Source organism: Leuresthes tenuis, unplaced genomic scaffold, assembly GCF_036924035.1.
Source record: "Leuresthes tenuis unplaced genomic scaffold, fLeuTen1.0.hap1 SCAF_13, whole genome shotgun sequence".
In the NCBI taxonomy this organism is placed as follows: domain Eukaryota; kingdom Metazoa; phylum Chordata; class Actinopteri; order Atheriniformes; family Atherinopsidae; genus Leuresthes; species Leuresthes tenuis.
The window spans coordinates 5979423-5997981 of NW_027325367.1; the positions used below are offsets into that span (position 1 = coordinate 5979423).

The window sequence follows — 18559 nt, forward strand, 5'->3', positions numbered from 1 at the left end:
AATAGGCAGAAATTATGGGTATTCATAAATAGGTTGGGAAACTTTTATGATTTAGATTTATTGCTCTGTATAGAGTGGTTTAAATAAACCACTGCCACACAACAGTATTTTCCCTTTAAGAAAGGTAAAAATGATAAATAACACCAAATTGCTAATCACCTCATGACGTCAAAGCCTCAGTGGTAGTTTAAATTAAGGGGAAAGAAATAAGAAATGAATAAATCCTCTGTCAACATACTAAATATTTAATAAACTAATATCACAAAAAAGACAGCACTTTGAGGGAATACATCCGCACAAATCTACAGTTTGTATACCACATTGGTTTGCTTGGTAAAAGAAAAATCATTCAAATTTAGACAGGAAAATAAATTAATATAGTTTCTGTATGGCTTTTCTGATTCTGATTAACTTCAAGAAGAATTCTTTGTTGGTTACTGTGGTTGGCTGCTCTTCCAGCAGGTTAACAGAAATAAAACATGCAACACAAATATGGCACATTAGTGCCACACAGTGGCAGGAACGGCACATTTTCAGCAGCACACAAATTTCTGACATATCAAAGTAAGCAGCGTGTCGGGTTTTTGAAAGATAATAAAAGGGACAAAAGTCTTTACAGAATGTATTAGCATCAGTTAAGGAATGATGATATGTCTTCAGATTTTCTAAAGACAACGGAAAGATGATTACACAAGTGTCTGCATATGTGTCAGTGACTCTGAGGGAAGCAGGTGTCAGTGAGGCGTTTATGACAGCAGAGTGTTGGAGGTTTCCAACCTTAAATGAGGACAAGTTCGAGTTGCTGGGCTGGAAGAGACAGAGTGCAAATTCAAAGCATCTGGATCAGGCTCTGGTGACGACAGCGTTGTTTATCGCTCCACTGCCCGGCTGATTGGCTACAGGTACATGCCGTTGATGAGGTAATCTGACTCTTCTGTGGTGAGGGGTCGTGCTTTCTTCAGTTTGTAGCGAACAAGTCTGAGACGGCAGCCGATCATGAGCAGCAGCAGAGCGGTGATGAGGAGGCCAAGTGCCAGAGGAAGGATTGCACCTGGTGAAGGAGACAGAGGCTTTACAGAGAGCGAGGAGCATGCCCACTACGGTAAAACATCACACGTGAAACCATAAACAAACAAGAGCTACAAAAGGTCCGAAAACCATAGGTCTAACCTGACTCTGGGACCGGATGTCCTCCCATTACTGGAAAAGGTTTGGAGATGGGGATGTTGCTCTCGGCTTGGCTTTGGGAGACTTTAGGATCAGCTTCAATAACAATTCAAACATAGCTTCAGTCAGGAAACACTTTTAGTGATGTGTGAAGACTTTTTCACTTCTGCTTTTAAGATGGATTTACCTATTTTCATCTGTTCGGTGACTGAAGGAGCTGCACTTGCCGGTCTGAAAGCTGGACCTAAACGATGTCAGCAAAATAATAAAATATCTGCAGCTTTAAGTTAAGTTAACATTACAAAATGTGGCGGAAAGATACATGAACATGAAGCAGGTTCTTACTGTTTTGTATACATTCACTGACACAGTCAGATTCTTGGAGGAAGTTGTTATGGTTTCCCTGGCAACCACCGTACAGGAAGTGTTTGCATACTCGTGCCTGCTGATCATAGTACCACCTCGGGAAGGTGCCTTTACACGGCCCCACAACTGGAGCCGAAGCACATGGAGCTACAGAAACAAACACAATACACTTGTTGTACATTTGACATATTGAATTACTCTTGTGCAGTGAGCAGGACACATTCAACTGTTATGTCTCCAGTTATGCTTATAGTGTCAACAATAGGGAAACTAGTACTACTATCGGATAAACTGTTGAGTCAAAACCAGAAAATATAACTAAATACCTTCTTGGTTGTTGGACTGATATGAATCAACAGAAGAGATCATGAAATGTTTTAATTGTTTCAGCAACTGTGTCGGTGATAAATGATCTTTTAAAAGCATCTCTTCAATAGTATTTGTGAAATGAAGCACAGACTCCTGAGAGTGCTGCTCTGCCACATAATACAGTAGTACATAGTGCATAGCAATGGGTGAAGAAGCCCTTTTGGCCAGCCTTCATCTGATTCAAGGATCAGATGACGAAGGGACAGAGGAGCTTTGTTGCAGCATTCAGAGGAAATGCAGGCAAAGAGCTGCTTTTCCAGTGAATGCAGAGTGGCCCTGTGGCTTTGCCAGCATTTTGAGCTCAGTGCCATGACTCAGTGGCTGCCCACAGGCTCCATCTGCCTCTAAGTCCACACACACGCCAAAACACCTTGTATCTTCTCACAAAGAGAAACTGCAGGAATAACACACACAAACATAAGGTCATATTGTGAAGCAAACATTTACAAAAGACACAAAATGAATGTTTTTCACATTCATACTTCATACTAAGACAGAGCAGTGGTCTTCTTTGTTATTTGATGCACTCTTACTTACTTACACGATACGTCACTGCTCCAACAGAGACAATATGTCCTCCAAAGTGTGAATAAAGAGCTTTTTCTTTGTTGGCCTAAGCAACAACATTGTTCAATTGATGGTTCACAATCATAGGTTCAAACATCTACTGGATACCTTGTTTTTTGCATCATTTGTATGAACATTTGTGAGACCACATGGGACTGAGACATATAAAACCTTTTTGGATGACATTTAATACTAGAGGGTGACAAACATCCGTCTTGGTATTTGGGGAAAGATTGAAAAGAAAAAGAAAATCTAGACAGCTATGTTTTGCTATTCTACCGAATATTCGTAGTGAAAGTCTGGCTTTAGTTGTCCTCACTCGTGTCACATAGCAACGTATCGAATATGTTTCCAGCCTTGGACGACATACGGTAACAGAAATCAGATTTGAAAATCATAATTGACACAACCGTCATGGAAAAAATGGATTAGAGCCCCTTCAGCCTGGTAATATGAACGTGGTCTTTGAGCACGAACACCTCCCTACCTTGACTGGCTGAAGCCTCCTGCTCACTGGGGCTGTGTGGGGGAGCAGCCTTGATCCTGTCCTGTGACGGTATGATGGTCTTTCTGGGTCCAGCTGGGATGATGGAGGTATCCTCAAACTGCTCCGCCTGGGCTCCAGGCCTCTGAGGGCTGGGTGTGTCCACGGGATGGTTCACTGACTTTCGGCTGCTATCAACTAGAAAAACACACAAAGCGATCAGTCGTGGGGGAAATCTATAAGATTCAGATCATGTTTTCACGAGATTATAAAATATGTATCACACTTTACCCTGGAAGATGTCATGACTCAATGCAAAAAGAAATGTTTCCTACAGTTTGTGCAGAAGTCTTCATCGGAGCGGTCCGGACAGTGTTGCTTCCCATCACAGGCGTAAGAGATGTCAATACAGCAGCCATCATCACACTTGAACTGGTAGTTGGAGCAGTGACCGGTGCACACTGTGGACACACATGTATAACCTTCTATTGCAGCTAATAAAGGATAAAGCAGTGTTAAAGACAGGCCAGTGAGAGAAAGTGGAGATGTATTAAACCTTACTTGAAATCAGTCAATTTGAAAGTCACAACAAAGTGGAGTGATCACCTTCTGCTTGGTGTTTTGGTGCCAGAACAGTGACGGAGACGTTGTCTGAGCTCCTCTGTCCTGCTATGTCAGTGATCGTCATCTGAAATGTGTAGACGCCCTCCTGAAGACCGCTGACCTTCAGCAGCCCCGGATGAGTCGCCTTCAGCACACCAGCAAAAATCCAGTCAGTGAGCAGAAACAAATGTGCAGAATCAGATTCTCATTTAAAAAGATAATGAATCAGTTTTAAGTATCAGCATCATGTAACTTGGCATTGTGGGAAGTTTAGCAACCCATAATTTCTTTATATATATATTATACCTGGAAAATGTTAACCAGGTGCAATAATTTAATGAAATGTGCATGGGAATACAGTACATAAGGCATGAAAACAGCCTTTATACAGTTATAACAAGCTTAAAGTCAATATTTGGTCTGAGCTCCTTTCTTCTTTATTACAGCCTCTTAGACAAGCTTTCCGTCATGTCTTTAAGGAGTCTTCAGGAATAGTTCTCCAGGCTTCTTGAAGGACATCCCAAAGCTCTTCTTTGGATGTCGGCTGCCTTTTGTTCTGTTCTGATGAGGCTTGGGCCAACAGTAGATGGATGAACTGAAGGTCCAGATGCATCTCTCAGGTCCTGTCAGGTCTTTGCTGGAGTTTTTCCTCTTTCTTAAGGACATCACTTTCAGATCCTGTTCATCTACTGTAGCCTGACAGTTCTTTTGTCCTCCACTTGTCCAGTTTCACCATTTCTTTTAAGGACATACTGCACACCATGCTGAGATAATAGCTAATAGCTCTTTGAGAATGACCTTGTTTGTGTAACAGTTCTATTTCATGTATCTCAAACAGAGTTATCAACAACACAAACAAAGTTTGGAGAACTATTTCTCAAGACTATGTTAAAAGATCACAAAAGAATTCTGGCAACTTGGAAGCAAAATATAAAGAAATGAGGGGTAGATCAAGACTTTTGCACAGTAATGCATGCCATTTTTATTTTCAAATAAAATTTCAAATAATAGATACTTTACAGGTGTTTAATTAATGTATTTTCAACTGAGTGATTTTCTGTTGAAACTAATGTCATTTGAAGGAGTGAATATTTTTATAAAAGCAGGACATGTTCAGGAGAATCTTTACAGAACTCTAAGCTGGTGAACAGGGCAGGTTCACGGCGCTGCTGTCTATTGGGCCATGTGGACATAATAAACTCAAATCTCTGTTAATAAAGCAAAGTATTATGGAGCTCTGCACAAAAGCCACCCTGTTGACTCAACTAATGCAGTTATCCTAATGCATTTTGCTCACTGTTGTCTGAGGACGATCACTGACTATTCACTGTGTAAGAGCAAATGTTTGCAACAATCTGACTCCATGAGGGGAGATCGACAGAGGCTGGGTGGTGTTTGCTCTAAACACAGCTCAGTGGGATAGACTTGTGCAAGCAGCTGGTGCTGCAGGAGTTACAGACTTTCATTCCCACCTGGCTCACCAAACAGAAAACTGGGTGTTGTTGGTGCCATTGTTGGCCATTTATGCAGATCACACACTGAATAGTGGGGTTTTACTTGCTCTACATGTCTTTTCTTGGTTATTGTTGCCCCATGAGTTAACCCAAGACAGCAAGACTCCAGACAGCATCACACAACTTTCCTGTTTGCTTCTGCTGTGTCACGCGTGTTCTTGTCATTTTCAGTGACAGTTAAAACTGGTTCCCTTCAGGAATAACTTAAACCTAAAGCAAACACTGACCTTCATATTGATAGCTGTATCCCCTTTAACGAGAGTCCATTCATAGTGGCTGATCCCGTGGTCGTCCACACTGTCCCGGCCGTCCAGCACGGCCCAGTCAGTCGGCAGCTGAATCACCACATCCTGTCCAGCGTCGCTGCGAGGAGGTTCATCCACCTCTAAAAAACGTTAAAGCACGGTAAAACTGCTGATTGAAAACAGATTATTTTGTTGCTTTCAGGAGGTATGTTGAGCACTCATGATTATGGAATTTGAGTCGACAAATGCATTTCACAGGAATTATTGTGATTAATGACCTAAACATTATTCAATATCTATTCTCTTCTACTTTTACTTTCAGATCAAATATATTAATGTATTTTACATCCACCTTTCTGCTGCAAACCCAACAAACCTTTTCATCTTACTTAAAACCAAATATGTCTACGATCAGTCTGTGGTGCAATGCTTTGCAGGTAAAAAGCAGTCAGTAAAATCTAAGAAAATTACGCTTCTGGAAATAGACAGCCAACACAACAGCTAAAAGCAACATGCAAATAATGATGAAAAAAGACATTTCTGCTAGTTCAATCCGGCTGGTTTTATAATTAAGATGAATGGAAATGATTAAAATGACTGTGCCAAATAACTGGGCAGCTCAAATAACTGCAGTCAGTTGACGTGTAATTACTGTGGCAGGCCTACCTGCAATGTTTTTATCATGAATTCAGTTGCTCAAAATCTTGATTCTCAAGTCTTGAGAAAATAGTGAAAAATGTTTCTTACAGTATCTAAGAGACTTTATTTTCTGCCAAGCAGTCAAAACCTAAACTAATATAGCTTCAAATGACACAGAAAGATCACAAACTCCTAACTTTGTGGAAGCTGAAACAAGAGAATATATCTTCTCTTATTTTTACATCCTTTTAAAAAAGGGGTTATAAGTGACAGCATATTTCATAAAAACACATGCTCCTGCTCTCAATGTCCCCATGTGACTTTGCACCACTAGAACTTAAAAGGAAAATCATTAACCCAGCCTTCCTGCCTTATCAAAGACCAAAAAGAGACCTGTCATTACCACGTTTCTTTATGTAGTTTATATCCATACGTGCTTTAAATACAATCTCCCATGGAGCACTGAGGTTCATCGTATCTTGAAGCCTATACTCATAACTGTACAGTGTATGCTGAGGCTGAATTGCCTGCTTTGTCCTCCTGTAGATCAAAACATTGGTTTCATGGTCGGCCTGACCTACATTCCTCACAAAACGTGCTCCTTTCAACCAATCTTAAAGCCTGTAGTGAAAAAAGGCAGTGTTTAACTCTGCTGTTCTCTCTGCTTGGAATTAGCTGCAAAATCAGCTAAACATGAAGCAGCTGGTTTCATCTGAACAAAATTAGATCAGTTGTTCATAATTTGGAGGCAGGAACATCAGTCCACAAATGTTATGGCTGACAATAACTGCCCCGGATTGACCTGCAAAGACTGATGATGACCTCTTCCGATATTCATGCCCTTTAGTTTTGACACACGTTTGCTGATGTCTCTGTAGTTTAGCCATACAATAAACATGTACTGTATCGTTTTATAAAGATTTACATACAACATAATGAATGCATATTTGTTGCTGATGCAAGCATTAAAGTCCTCTACCTCTAGCATTTCAATAGATAAAAACATGGGGATGAATACTGACTAAACTTGCCTGTAACCTACATGAGGCACATACTATTTATTCCTCCAGCGGGATCTGTTTTGTCTACTCAAGTATCAACTCTCAAAAGGAAACCTTGGACAGTACTGAGTAGTAGCCAATAAAACTGGCCTGTTGTTTAAAACTGGATCATTAATCAACTTGATTAGCTTTGTAGGGATGCAAGCACACAGGTAATTATCAGGCTTTAAGGGATTTTTCTCCCACCTTGTCTGTCATCCCCATCGGGAAGCCCTTCTCCAGGCCTCCAGGGTGAACCGCTGGATGACACAGCCATGTATCCCTGCGTGTTGTTGGGTGTCCGGCTGTATGTGCTGAAGCCTTGCTGCGGCGCGAAGGAACAGATGTTTTTATTCCTGTAGGTGCAGTTGAACAGGTAGCAGCCGAGGCTGTCTCCGGACTGCCTCGGGCCCTCCTGCACCACAGCCACGGTGCAGTGAGTTTGCGAGCAGCAGGCGTGCACACAGTCCTGCCAGGTGTACACCCTGCCTGGAGCCAGCAGGAAGGTGGCCCCCTGCTCGATGGAGGCCTTGGTCCGGATGATGCGCTCCCCCGCCTCGCTGAAGTCGCCCACGCAGGAGTCGATAACATCACCTGCCCTGTACGCCTGGTCCTGCTGAAGCTGCTTGCGGAATTCCTCCAAGAGCTCCTCTACCCCTGATATTTTGGATTTCAAGTCTGATATAGGAGAGGTGCGACCAACGATGCGGCCCGCGACGAGCAGCAGCACAACACAGGCGAGCAGCAGCCGGGGATGCTGGAGGTGAGCCATGTTGTTCACGCAGTCAAACGGCGTCTCCCCCTGCCTCCGGCTGGCCTCACACTCATGAGGGTCCCTCTCAGCGCTGGAGGCGTCCCTACATGAAACATATATCCCCTGTACTTATCTTAAAACGAATAATTTTGAGTAAAAACCCCTCTACATCAAGAGCGACGAAGGTAGTGAATGTCTTCTGACGATGCTAGAAATCCGTCGTTGTCATGGAGAGGGAGAGGCGGCCGCGAGACCAGGAAAAGCTGACGTCACAGTGATGAACAAATATGGCGAACTGCAGCACACCTGTTACAGCTCTCATCCCCGAGTTTTCTGTTTTTCTCTTTTCGGCATAGTGGAAAAAGAGGAGCCATGAAATGGAATAGAAAATGTAGTTTTTGACTGCAAAATAATAATAATAACAATAATAAAAATATAATAATATTATTAATAATAATTAAAATCAGCTCTTCAATAGTTCATTAAGAGTTATTTGATATTAAATGATATTAATGCCTTTGACTGTCAGTTTATTGCTGAGAACTCTGTCCTTTTTCATTCAATTTGACATAAAACTTGAGATCTAATTTAATTACTTCACCAATAATTACTGAAACCTATCAATGATTGATGAACAACACAAGGCTGGTGTGGATATAATTGAATACTGAATCATAGTTACTGATGATGAACTTCTTTTATTTCTAAAAAGGCGTTGACTCACTGGAACATTTCTCTTTGCCACACATAAACATGGTTTTGGAGTAGGATTTAAACATTTTTGAGTGTCTTACACAGAAATATTAGCAGTACCTAATGGTAACACCAAAAACTAAGAGATTAATCTCCCCAGGCTGTCCTATCTTTACAATTTTTGCTTATATTGGTCAAAGAAATGCATCAAGATTTGCACTGTTAAAAAAAAAATAGTGTTAAGAACAGCTATTATTTGCCAACTAGAAGATGATACCACACTGTTTTTTTTAATGAAAGGGACTTTTCTATGCTTTTAAAAAGATTTAAATAATTACTCTAAAGCTTTTGGTTTCAAATTTAATTTAAAAATGTAAAATGATTGCCTCTCATGACACACATTTTACAGATATTTGTAATATTTCTCTCAAATCATAAATGAAAGGACGTAAGATTTCGCCTCGTAGTTAATCACTGAATATTGAAAATAATCTAAAAGAATTTGACGCAAAATCCAAAGAGATTTAGAAAACTAAATGAAGATTTTATTGAGAAGCATTTATCTCTATTTTATTATATAGCCATTCCAGATAATTTTTTCTGAAGAAAGAAGCCACACTATAAGAAAAAGGGAGTATTATTAAATGAGCAGTAACTGGTGATCTAAAAGTTGTTGATTTTGTCTTAATTAAACCTGAAAAAAACAAATTTTGGATCAAACGTGATTATGGGTGTCAATGCCAAAGGCATTAAGGGACACACATTACTGTGTCCCAGAAAGAGTTATTCATTGAGTAAGATAAACACCTTGTACCATCATCAGAGTTCCACAAACAAATGCATATATTAGAAATGTTATATGCACATACTGGGAATTATATGTATGATTATCACCCACAGTGAAAGTTAGAAGCAGCAGGATGTCTTGAACATCTTTTCACACGTCCACAGTGTGCACAGACACACGGTGTAACTGTATCTTGACTTAAATGTGCATGTAACCTAGCTGAGTGTTTCTCAACTCTGGTCCTCTCTGCTTCAACACACCTGGCTCAAATCAACGGGACATTAACAGGTTTGTGCAACTCGAGGACAAGCTGTTTATGAGAGCCATTTCGTTTGAATCAGGTGTGTTGGAGCAGGGAAACATTCATCATATGCAGGGCAGTGGCCCCCAAGGACTGCAGTTGAGGAACACTGCTCAACAATTTCAGATTTGTCATTTTCTCATTAAAAAAATGTCTCGACTTTCAATGAATATAATATCAAAAGAGTTTAATTTCTCTCCCGCGACCTAAGTAAAAGTAATATATTAACAGACAAGTCAAATAATGGAGAAATAAGTATGGTGTCACACCAATTGTAAATAACCAGAACACAGCTCTGAAATTAACATCCGTCCTTAAGTTGTAAGTTGATAACTGTGCATGGCTGTCCAGAGAAAGCCTATAAAATGAAGAATCGAAAAGATTAACACATTTCAGCTTTACTTTCGGCTTCAAAACTCAAAATCATCGATCAGCGTCACATCTTCCACCAAACTTTGTAAAACAACACTCGTGTCACACTTATTTCACAGCTTCAAGATGAAATTTATTATTTCAACAATATGACACAAAATCTTGGATAATTTCAGATATGAAACAAAATGTACACACTGCTTACGATTAGTTTCCTCGTTTCTGACAACATGGTTAAAAAAGAGGTTCTTCCACGTGAAAATTGTTTGCATTTCAGATTTTTCAGTACAACATACATCAGAATGAAGGATCACAAGTGAGATTAACACGATTTTGTCAGTGTACAACAGTAAAACAAATTATATGATGATGCAATATCAACCACTACCTAAATATCGTCTCCTATGATTTGTGACACTAGAAAATACAATAATGTACAATTAATTTTTCACATGTGTTCATTATAGACTTGGTCCAATCCACTTGGAGATATAACTGTGTGTAGCAATGTCTTCTTTAAAGTACAATCAGTCATGTGAAAAAGACAGTAAAACCTCTGTCACTTCTAAAGTTTGAGGTATTAGGACATAATAAAATGATCTGGCCCCCGTCACATCTTAAAATGAGGTAAACACAACCTCAGATGAACAACGTATGACATTTATTAAACAAAAACTAAATGCAGTAGTACACATCGTGGTTCAACAGCTTGTAGAACCACATTTTGAAGCAACAACTTGCAGAAATGATTTAGTTTCTTGTCTCTTTTTGGAGGAGTTTAATTCCTATGGAAACAGTAAGGGTGAACTTAGGTTTTTACACACTGCTTCTGCATTTTGGCTTTGTTTTTGTTAAATAAATAATAACGCTTATGTAATTTGAGGCTGTTTTTAATCCTAAAACCACATAAAACCTTAGAAGTGAAAGAGGGCACTCTCCCTTTTTCACACGACTGTAAATATCATTCACATAGGATTTTATAACACAATATTTACATTAAAATATTCTTAGCAATAAAAATGCTGATTCATAAAGTAAAAGAAAATGTGGAAAAAAGCATTTAAATAAGTCTCAGTTTGGATGAAAAAAAAGAACCCAAAATAAAACAAAACGAGGGCATGCACTGACATCCTTCAGATTACAATAACAATTAAATTAAAATACATTTAAATAAAGTAGTGAGAAGATCCTATGATAAAAATATGAGTACAGATGATGTCAAATGTAGTATTTTGTATCTCAGGCTTGTATTAGAAAACGGTCAGTCTTCAGTTTTGTAAACATTACATTTTGTAAAGACAGGAGAAAGTTTTTATTTAAAGTTTTCAAGATTTTCACGGTAGATTATCCCCTTATATGTTATTTTAAACACACATGTAACAAAAGCCGTGTTGTGTCCCTCAGGCATAACAAAACTAGTGGCACTTCTTAGTAATCGTTGCTTTGAAAATGACCTATAATCTAAAACCCTTGTTTTAAAATTATAAAATACTCCAGGAGATTATTTTTGTGGTTGAAAAGCTGCCCTGCACTCACAGTGAGCGCAGGATCTTCTCCTAAAAGTCTTGTTCCTATAAATACTGAGGTAAGGAGGAGAATGCTGAGTTGTTGGCTTCTCTGAGTGGTTGTTTCCACTTAAGGCCTCAGGCTGGCTTCTGCCTGTAGTCTGTGATGGCCTTCCATAGTTTACACAAGACTCCACCTCTGACAAGACGGACAGAGACAAAAGACCGTTTATACAGTGGTTAATATGTCACTATTCGTAAGATACTGTTTGGAACTACCCTGCATACTCTATAATAACAGTTTCTAAAAGTCACAAAGTCATTCTTATATATGCACAATATTAATATCATCATAAATACTATTCTAAGTAAGGTTTTTACTAAATACAGATAGCAGAACCTGACATTCAAGACATTTATTACAAGACATAATTCAATTAGATACTCTTTCGTAATCATGACAAACCAGGTCATTACTGCATAATTACATCAATGAAAACTCGGATCAGCAACAAAAAACAGTTATATCAAAATAAGGATATTTAAGAATGTTCTGTGTGTGAGCTATAGGCTATTTGTCTGCGTGCAAAATATGGAAATATTTATGCTCTGCTTACACAGGACTTTAGAAGAGGTGTGATGAAATGCGTCAGTCATAAACAGCTCTGCTCTCTTCTCCTGAATGTCTATTAGATCTCAGATTTAGGCCCAATCCTGATTCCTTCCCTTGGCACTTAAACTCAGCCTTCTCCAACCATTTTGCTGAGCTGAGGTGGCCCTTTTCTTTATAAGATCGGGAGCAGTCATCGTTTAGTCCCTAACTGTGACCTTGGGGGCCATTTGGATGGCTACATAACCACTACTCCTGATCCCCAAAAGAAAACAGTGGAGCAGGGTTTATTATCTGAACTGGGATTGGACCTTGGTATCGCCTCCAGAGCGGGGCAATTTGAGTTTGAAGAATTACTTCCTGACCAAAGAAAGAGCTTGTGAGCATAGTTTCCCAAAACTTACGAAGCTCTGACAAAGTAAATTTTACTATTTAAGGATTTATGATAAATCAAGTCCTTCTGAATTAAGCTTTAGCTGACACTGAGAAACACTGCAATGTAAAGTCCCTGCGACAGTACCAAGTCTGCCATTATGTAACAGGTTTGTATTCTGGTTCAGGGTGCTGCAGAAGTGTCATCATGTATTTCTTTTAAGCTTTAAACAGAAAACAGAAGTCAGACTGCAACATATGTGTATATTGAAAATATATTAAAAGAGTGCACTACCTCAGTCTTAGACTCTTCAGATCATCTCTTGTTACATCATGCAGGATGTCGTTCAATGTGTAGTCCTCATTCAGTATCTAGAGACCAAGAGTGAAGGAAATGAAGACGATGTGCTCTTTCACTTTAATTCAATATACATTTATACGGATTCTAATCCAGTTAAAAAGCACCTATTGTGATATGAAATGTGAGCTTTTAAAAATCTCCTTTCTCTTTATGGTCTCATCAAAGGACAACAGCCCTGAAATCTCAAAGATTCATGCATGTTTTGGTTTAGAAGAAGACACTCACCCTGTCTATTGAGTCCTGGTCAGCACCATAAAGCCTCAGCCAGTTGCTCAGCTCTGGGTCTTCATGTCTCTCTGCAGGCTGACTCCTCTGTTCCTGCAGGACATCTGATGATGTCGGAGGGTCTATCAGGAGATATTGAGGTGTCTCTTTAGCACATCATGTCCATTTATCAAAAGTTTGCACAGTTGCACAGTTTATTCTATGTTCTTAGTTCAATCCAAGTGAACTTCTACTTTAAAAATGTTGATTTTACAGCATAAAGGTTGCTTACAGCCTGGTGCAACGACAATTTCTGTATGTAAAGCTATATTTTTTATTCAAAACAACAGCTTGGGGAATACATTTTTGTCAAACTCAACTGGTAATTGTGTTAAGGGTCAAAATTTTGCATGATTAAAGATGTAGCTGCTCTAAATCATTACCACCTAATTTCTCAGCCTCTGAAGTAACAAGAAGCATGAGATAAAAACACAAGATGTTAAACCTTTAGCTTTTATTTCAATTTGCTCCAAGTTCATTATCTCTTTGAATCATTCCGGTATCAGGTCTGAATGGATTAGGTAACAGGCTGCATTTTTTTTAAATAATGACACATAGCTATAATTATTGGTGATTCAAAGTAATTTTGCCAATCAACATTTTGTTGTTTCTCTTCCAGAGACAATTTTCTGATTCTAGTTCTATAAACAACCATCTGAGATGATCTGTGGCATAAACTGAATATAAACACTATATAAGATGTCCCCATGAAATCAAACTGTTTGTTTCCCTAAAACAACCATTTATTCATGTGATGGTTGATCTCATGTTGAGCGGCGTCAGCTTCTGCATGCTTGCTCAAGGTCCCCAGTTTCTATTTTTACTGGAAAAACTCTAGTGCTAGATTTTAATCATCAGTGGTGGAAAATCAAACTTAACACCAAAAACACGAAACACCGTCCCTTTCCACTAGCAATCTAGGATTGCTTAAAAATGGTACAGGATTTGTATAAATTGCTCAGTGAGCTTCTTCTGATGTCCGATGCATCACTGGATACTTTTCTTCTCTTTTTATTTACTCTGTGTTGATGTAATACAGTGTATTGACTTGTGATGCAGCTCAGCAGAGTATGTAGAAATGTAAAAGGCAAACTGGAAGCAACAGGAGCAGCAGAGGTGTTGCTGGTTTTACAGAAAGGAAAGTGTGAAAAGGTAAGTTTTATGAAGGTACAGACCCAGAGGCTCAGATCGCATCCTCAGTAGTCTGATTTCTTGTTCTCTCTCCTCCAGCACTTGGTGCAAGATGGCCTGATACTCCCTTTCCTTCTCCAGCAGCTCCTCCAGCAGCCTGGAGTCAGACAGGGAGAAAGAAATAGAAAAGGAGCATTGATTTTGTACATGATTAGTTGAAATAAATTAATTCATCTGGATGCTAAATTAAGATGGAGATGCTCCACTGCAGTTGATGTGTGACCCCAAGAGACGTCCGTGTCTACCTGTTGGTCTCCAGCTTCATCCTGCCCAGCTCCATGGTCACAGAGCGCTGCACATTGTGCGATTCGTGGGAGACGGTGGAGCTGAGAGTGCTGACTCCCGAGGTGGCCACCGTGTCGTCGTGAGTGGCAACAGCAGGCGCCCGACTCTGGTGGGTGGAGTTTCTGCCCGGCTCAGCGTCATCGTCGTCAACGTCCTGATGGTCGGCCGGGTCACTTTCTGAGGCCAGACTGAAATGAGGCCTCAGCTCTGGACACAGACACAATGTCACATTGATTAGAAACACTGTGATCTGAGCTCATAGAAACCAGCGACTTAATGAATATGGTGCAGATTGTCTGACTCTGATGACAGAACTGTACATAAATGAGCGAATGAATGAATGAACATACTTTTTATACATTTATTCCTAAGATTTCTAAACTGCCACTGAATTATATGATATTTAGTTTACTAGCTTTTAGTTTTATTCCTATTTTATAACACATTACAAACTAAATAACTGATTTGTACTGTAAAAGCATGTCAAGTTAATGAATAATGAAAATAGCTTTAATTCATGGTCTAAACTGTATTTCAGGGGCATTTCTCTATTAATCAGAATAAATTCCAACAACATGTTGGGACAACATATGCTGCCATTAGATTCAATCCATTTAGAGGGAAGGCCTTGCTTACAAAAACAAGACAATGCTAAACCACATTCTGCATGTACAACAACAACATGGCTCTGTGATGCTGAACTGACCTGCGTGAGGTCCAGACCCACTGGAAACAATTACGAAACAAAGAAATATGACACAAGGAGGATGTTAAATGTCGAACAGCTCAAATCAGATATCAAGCAAGATTGGGAGAAGATTTAGCTTATACATTTCAGCAGTTTGCTGTCAAACTGTCCCTGGCATCAAACTTTAAATAAGAATATATATTTTGATAACCGAATAACATTAGTCAGTTTTAATGTGTTGTTTTTTAAATATATTAAATTGAAATATTATTGTCTTCTGTCTGTAATTCAAATGCAACTCCAGAGTTGCACCTCTTCTGAAATCTGTTGCACTTGCATGCGTTTGCTTTAAAAATGGTGAAATTCAGTATCGTATGAACACTAAACCCAATGGTGTAAATCACAGAGTTAAAGCGATATCAGCAACTGATGCAGTAACTGTTGTTTTGGCTGAACCTCAAACAGGATGCTGATTCAGTTCATGTAGTCATAACTATGGGCAGTATGTCTGTGGCACACAACAACATCTTCACTGGAATGTGCTTTTCCAGATTAAAAACCTGATAACAAAGCAAACATGTCCCCTGCCGTCTGAAACGAAAGTTGTGTTACAAAACTCTAAAGGAGGAAGCTTAATATAGCTAAATATGGGATTAATGTATTGTCCTATGATGTTTTAATAGATTAATCTTGCAAACCTCCTCACTCACCTCAACTACAAGTTCATCTTGTTTTGCTGTGTGAATGTAGTGTCTGGACAAGCAATAAGCACACATCAATCTTGCATTTTGGCTGTCATCCCTCCATATCTCTACTTAATCACACAGACTTCCAGAGAAAACTCCCTCGTTTGCTAATGTATTGCTAATGTATTTGTTGGTCAATCGTGCCCCGAGGGACCAGTCATAACCTATTCAGAGGTGCTCTGCTCGACACACTGATGATTCTACCTGGCACCAGGATCGTGATGGCAGTCTGCACAGCTTTGCGAATGATGTTGTCCAGAGCGAACATCCAGTGAGGCTTGATGTTGTGGTTTCGCAGCACTTTGTTCACCTAGAAATTGGAAGATTTGCATACTTAGAAGATTCGGTGCCTTTATAGCTGTTGATACACTCTGATATTCTCTTATTTTCTCCTTTTCTCTTTTTATATTTTCTGCTAATCACCATTTATAAAACTCCTTCAGCTAATATTTTCAAACATTAATAATATCTGCGATCATGCACTACAAATCAGTGTCATCCAGACTGTGTGCACAGACGACCAACAGGGGGCATCAGTGCTTCATCTTTCTTTACGATTACGCAACAGCCCATAAAAAATGAAAACAACCGCTGGCTCTTGTGTCATTTCATCTGCATTACTGAAGGGGAGAGCAGATGAGCTTTTCCACAGAAGGTGCAATTACTCATGACAGATCCCGTCTTTCATTGCCCTGCTTAAAGGTTACAAGTATTTCACAGTTATGTCTGATCTCTGTGGAGAAGGAGCAGTAATGAGGCAGCCTGCTGCTGTCTGCAGACCCTGTAAAATGACACTATTTACACTGAAGCGTTCAGGTGGGTTTTATGGAAGCTAAAGGCACCTCTGCTTCCAGATAGAAATGGATAATAGACAGGAAGTCACATGACTCTGGCATACAAGAGGAGAAAATGAGAAGCCTGTGAAGTGTCTGTTTTTTTTTGTTTACCCTGAAATTTAAAATGCAACCACTGAGAGACAGTTATTAACAAACTGAACAGTTGCCTCAGATGATATGAAACATATTTTGAAGTGTTTTGATTTTTGAAGGTCATTTCATTATGCAGTTAATGTTACCTGTAATTAATCACTAGATGGTTAACACTTACAGCATCTTGAAAGCTGAACAGCATGACCTGCAGCTGACTGATGGCGGTGCTGTCAAAGTCCAGCTCCAGCTTGAGTTGAGACAGGGTGTTAGCGATGATTTTCCTGTCGGCCATACGCACAAAATCGGCCAGACTCACAACCAGGGTGGAGATGTGCTGAGGTTTCAGTTTAATCTCTTCAGAGCCCTGTGGGTCAGAGAATGACAAAAAGTGGTCATGCAGGAGTGTGTGTTGACAGCTAAGTCTGACTAACTCCAACCCTTCACTCTTGACAGTATCTTCCATTATTTACCTGTGAGAGGGCCTCCATCAGGTTACCCACCACCTTGTCCTGATCCTCAGTCATGATGCGGTGCAGAGTGGCTCTCCTCTCGCTGTCTTTCCGAAGCATAAAGAAGCCAGAATCCTTCTCATCCGGAGACGGAGGAGCACTGTGGTCCTCAAAGTTCTCTACTGGAATGCTGAGAAGAAACAATTATTGAGACATTTTACATTCAAGTTTGAGTATGTTGTGTCTGTGTCCAGAGTGCAGTTTGGATCTAATCTGTGTCTTTTGTATCAGTTTCTTTTCTTTTTTTCACCCGCCACAAAGGAATAATTTTTTAACAAAAACATAAATCAAAGCTCAGGGTATGTGTACAAGGCTTTTGTAAATGTTAACTGCTAATGCTGAGGTTTCAAGCTCTGGTGCTGGTGGGCAGCACAAAGATGACTGTGGTCGATGCAGTTGCTGCAATAATTTTCATTCACGATCTTCTTTTGCAATTAGCTCATAAAACTGGACTCCTAAGGACTATTAGGATGTGAAACAGTTCTGATAGGGTACAAACACAACTACTGGCATGCCCCTTAAATAGTCAAAACAGAAAACTAAGTAAATGAAATGCATATTTTGCCAACTTCAATCCATCTATTGTCTGCACAGTTTTTGATATACACAAAGGATTGTGGGTGCTTTGAGGACACAGAGGATACACTCAAGCATCCTTCAAATTTCACGAAAACAAAGCTCTAAGTCCTTCAAAGAGTCATTGACGTCAGAACAGTGATTCAGAGAGACTATATGATGTGGCATCATTGAAACAAAGCTTTGAAAGATCCTTCCTTGACTTTGAGAAGCACCTTGAATGTAGAAGTACTCGTAGCAAGCAAACATTTTAGTGTTATTTAGAAATTACAGCTTCAATTACTGTGCAGACAGTGTCCCTCTGAAAAAGTTAATGAGATGGTCGTGAGGATCCACGGGTCATAAAAAGCACGAGTAAAACATAGACCTTGGGCTGTATCCCCTGCTTAACTGACGTCTTTCTTTCTGCCAATTCTGGAGTAATTTTAAATGTTTAATAAATTTCTAACCATAACTATAGCAAATACTATCAATTCAAATGCTAGCAAGTCTCCCAAATGGTGTGGCTTTTGCATTATTTTGATATTACAATTGTTTACATGTAAACCATTGTGGACTACAAAAAAAAAGAGTTTGGATTCATACAGAAAACTGGCCTAACATAAATCAACCCTTCAGGCAT

At 39.5% G+C, this 18559-nt stretch overlaps 2 protein-coding genes across 2 annotated transcripts in view; both read right to left on the reverse strand.

Moving 5' to 3' along the window:
• Positions 1-21: 21 nt before the first annotated feature.
• lrp11 (low density lipoprotein receptor-related protein 11) lies at positions 22-8015 on the reverse strand. Its single transcript, XM_072361659.1, has 9 exons — positions 7202-8015; positions 5298-5455; positions 3560-3701; positions 3289-3414; positions 2957-3151; positions 1513-1680; positions 1355-1411; positions 1171-1263; positions 22-1051 (listed from the first exon to the last, which is right to left on the reverse strand). The coding sequence occupies exons 1-9, from the start codon at positions 7764-7766 to the stop codon at positions 897-899; spliced, it is 1659 nt and encodes a 552-aa protein (XP_072217760.1). The 5' UTR covers positions 7767-8015; the 3' UTR covers positions 22-896.
• A 1944-nt stretch (positions 8016-9959) lies between these two features.
• Positions 9960-18559, reverse strand: part of map3k5 (mitogen-activated protein kinase kinase kinase 5) — a 67892-nt gene continuing 59292 nt past the window's right edge. The window contains exons 23-30 of the mRNA XM_072362757.1: positions 17323-17491; positions 17031-17216; positions 16128-16233; positions 14450-14696; positions 14189-14301; positions 12975-13096; positions 12684-12760; positions 9960-11605 (exon numbers count right to left, since the gene is read on the reverse strand). Coding sequence (XP_072218858.1) covers positions 11545-11605; positions 12684-12760; positions 12975-13096; positions 14189-14301; positions 14450-14696; positions 16128-16233; positions 17031-17216; positions 17323-17491 — 1081 coding nt within the window. The 3' untranslated portion in view covers positions 9960-11544. The remainder of the gene's footprint in view (positions 11606-12683; positions 12761-12974; positions 13097-14188; positions 14302-14449; positions 14697-16127; positions 16234-17030; positions 17217-17322; positions 17492-18559) is intronic.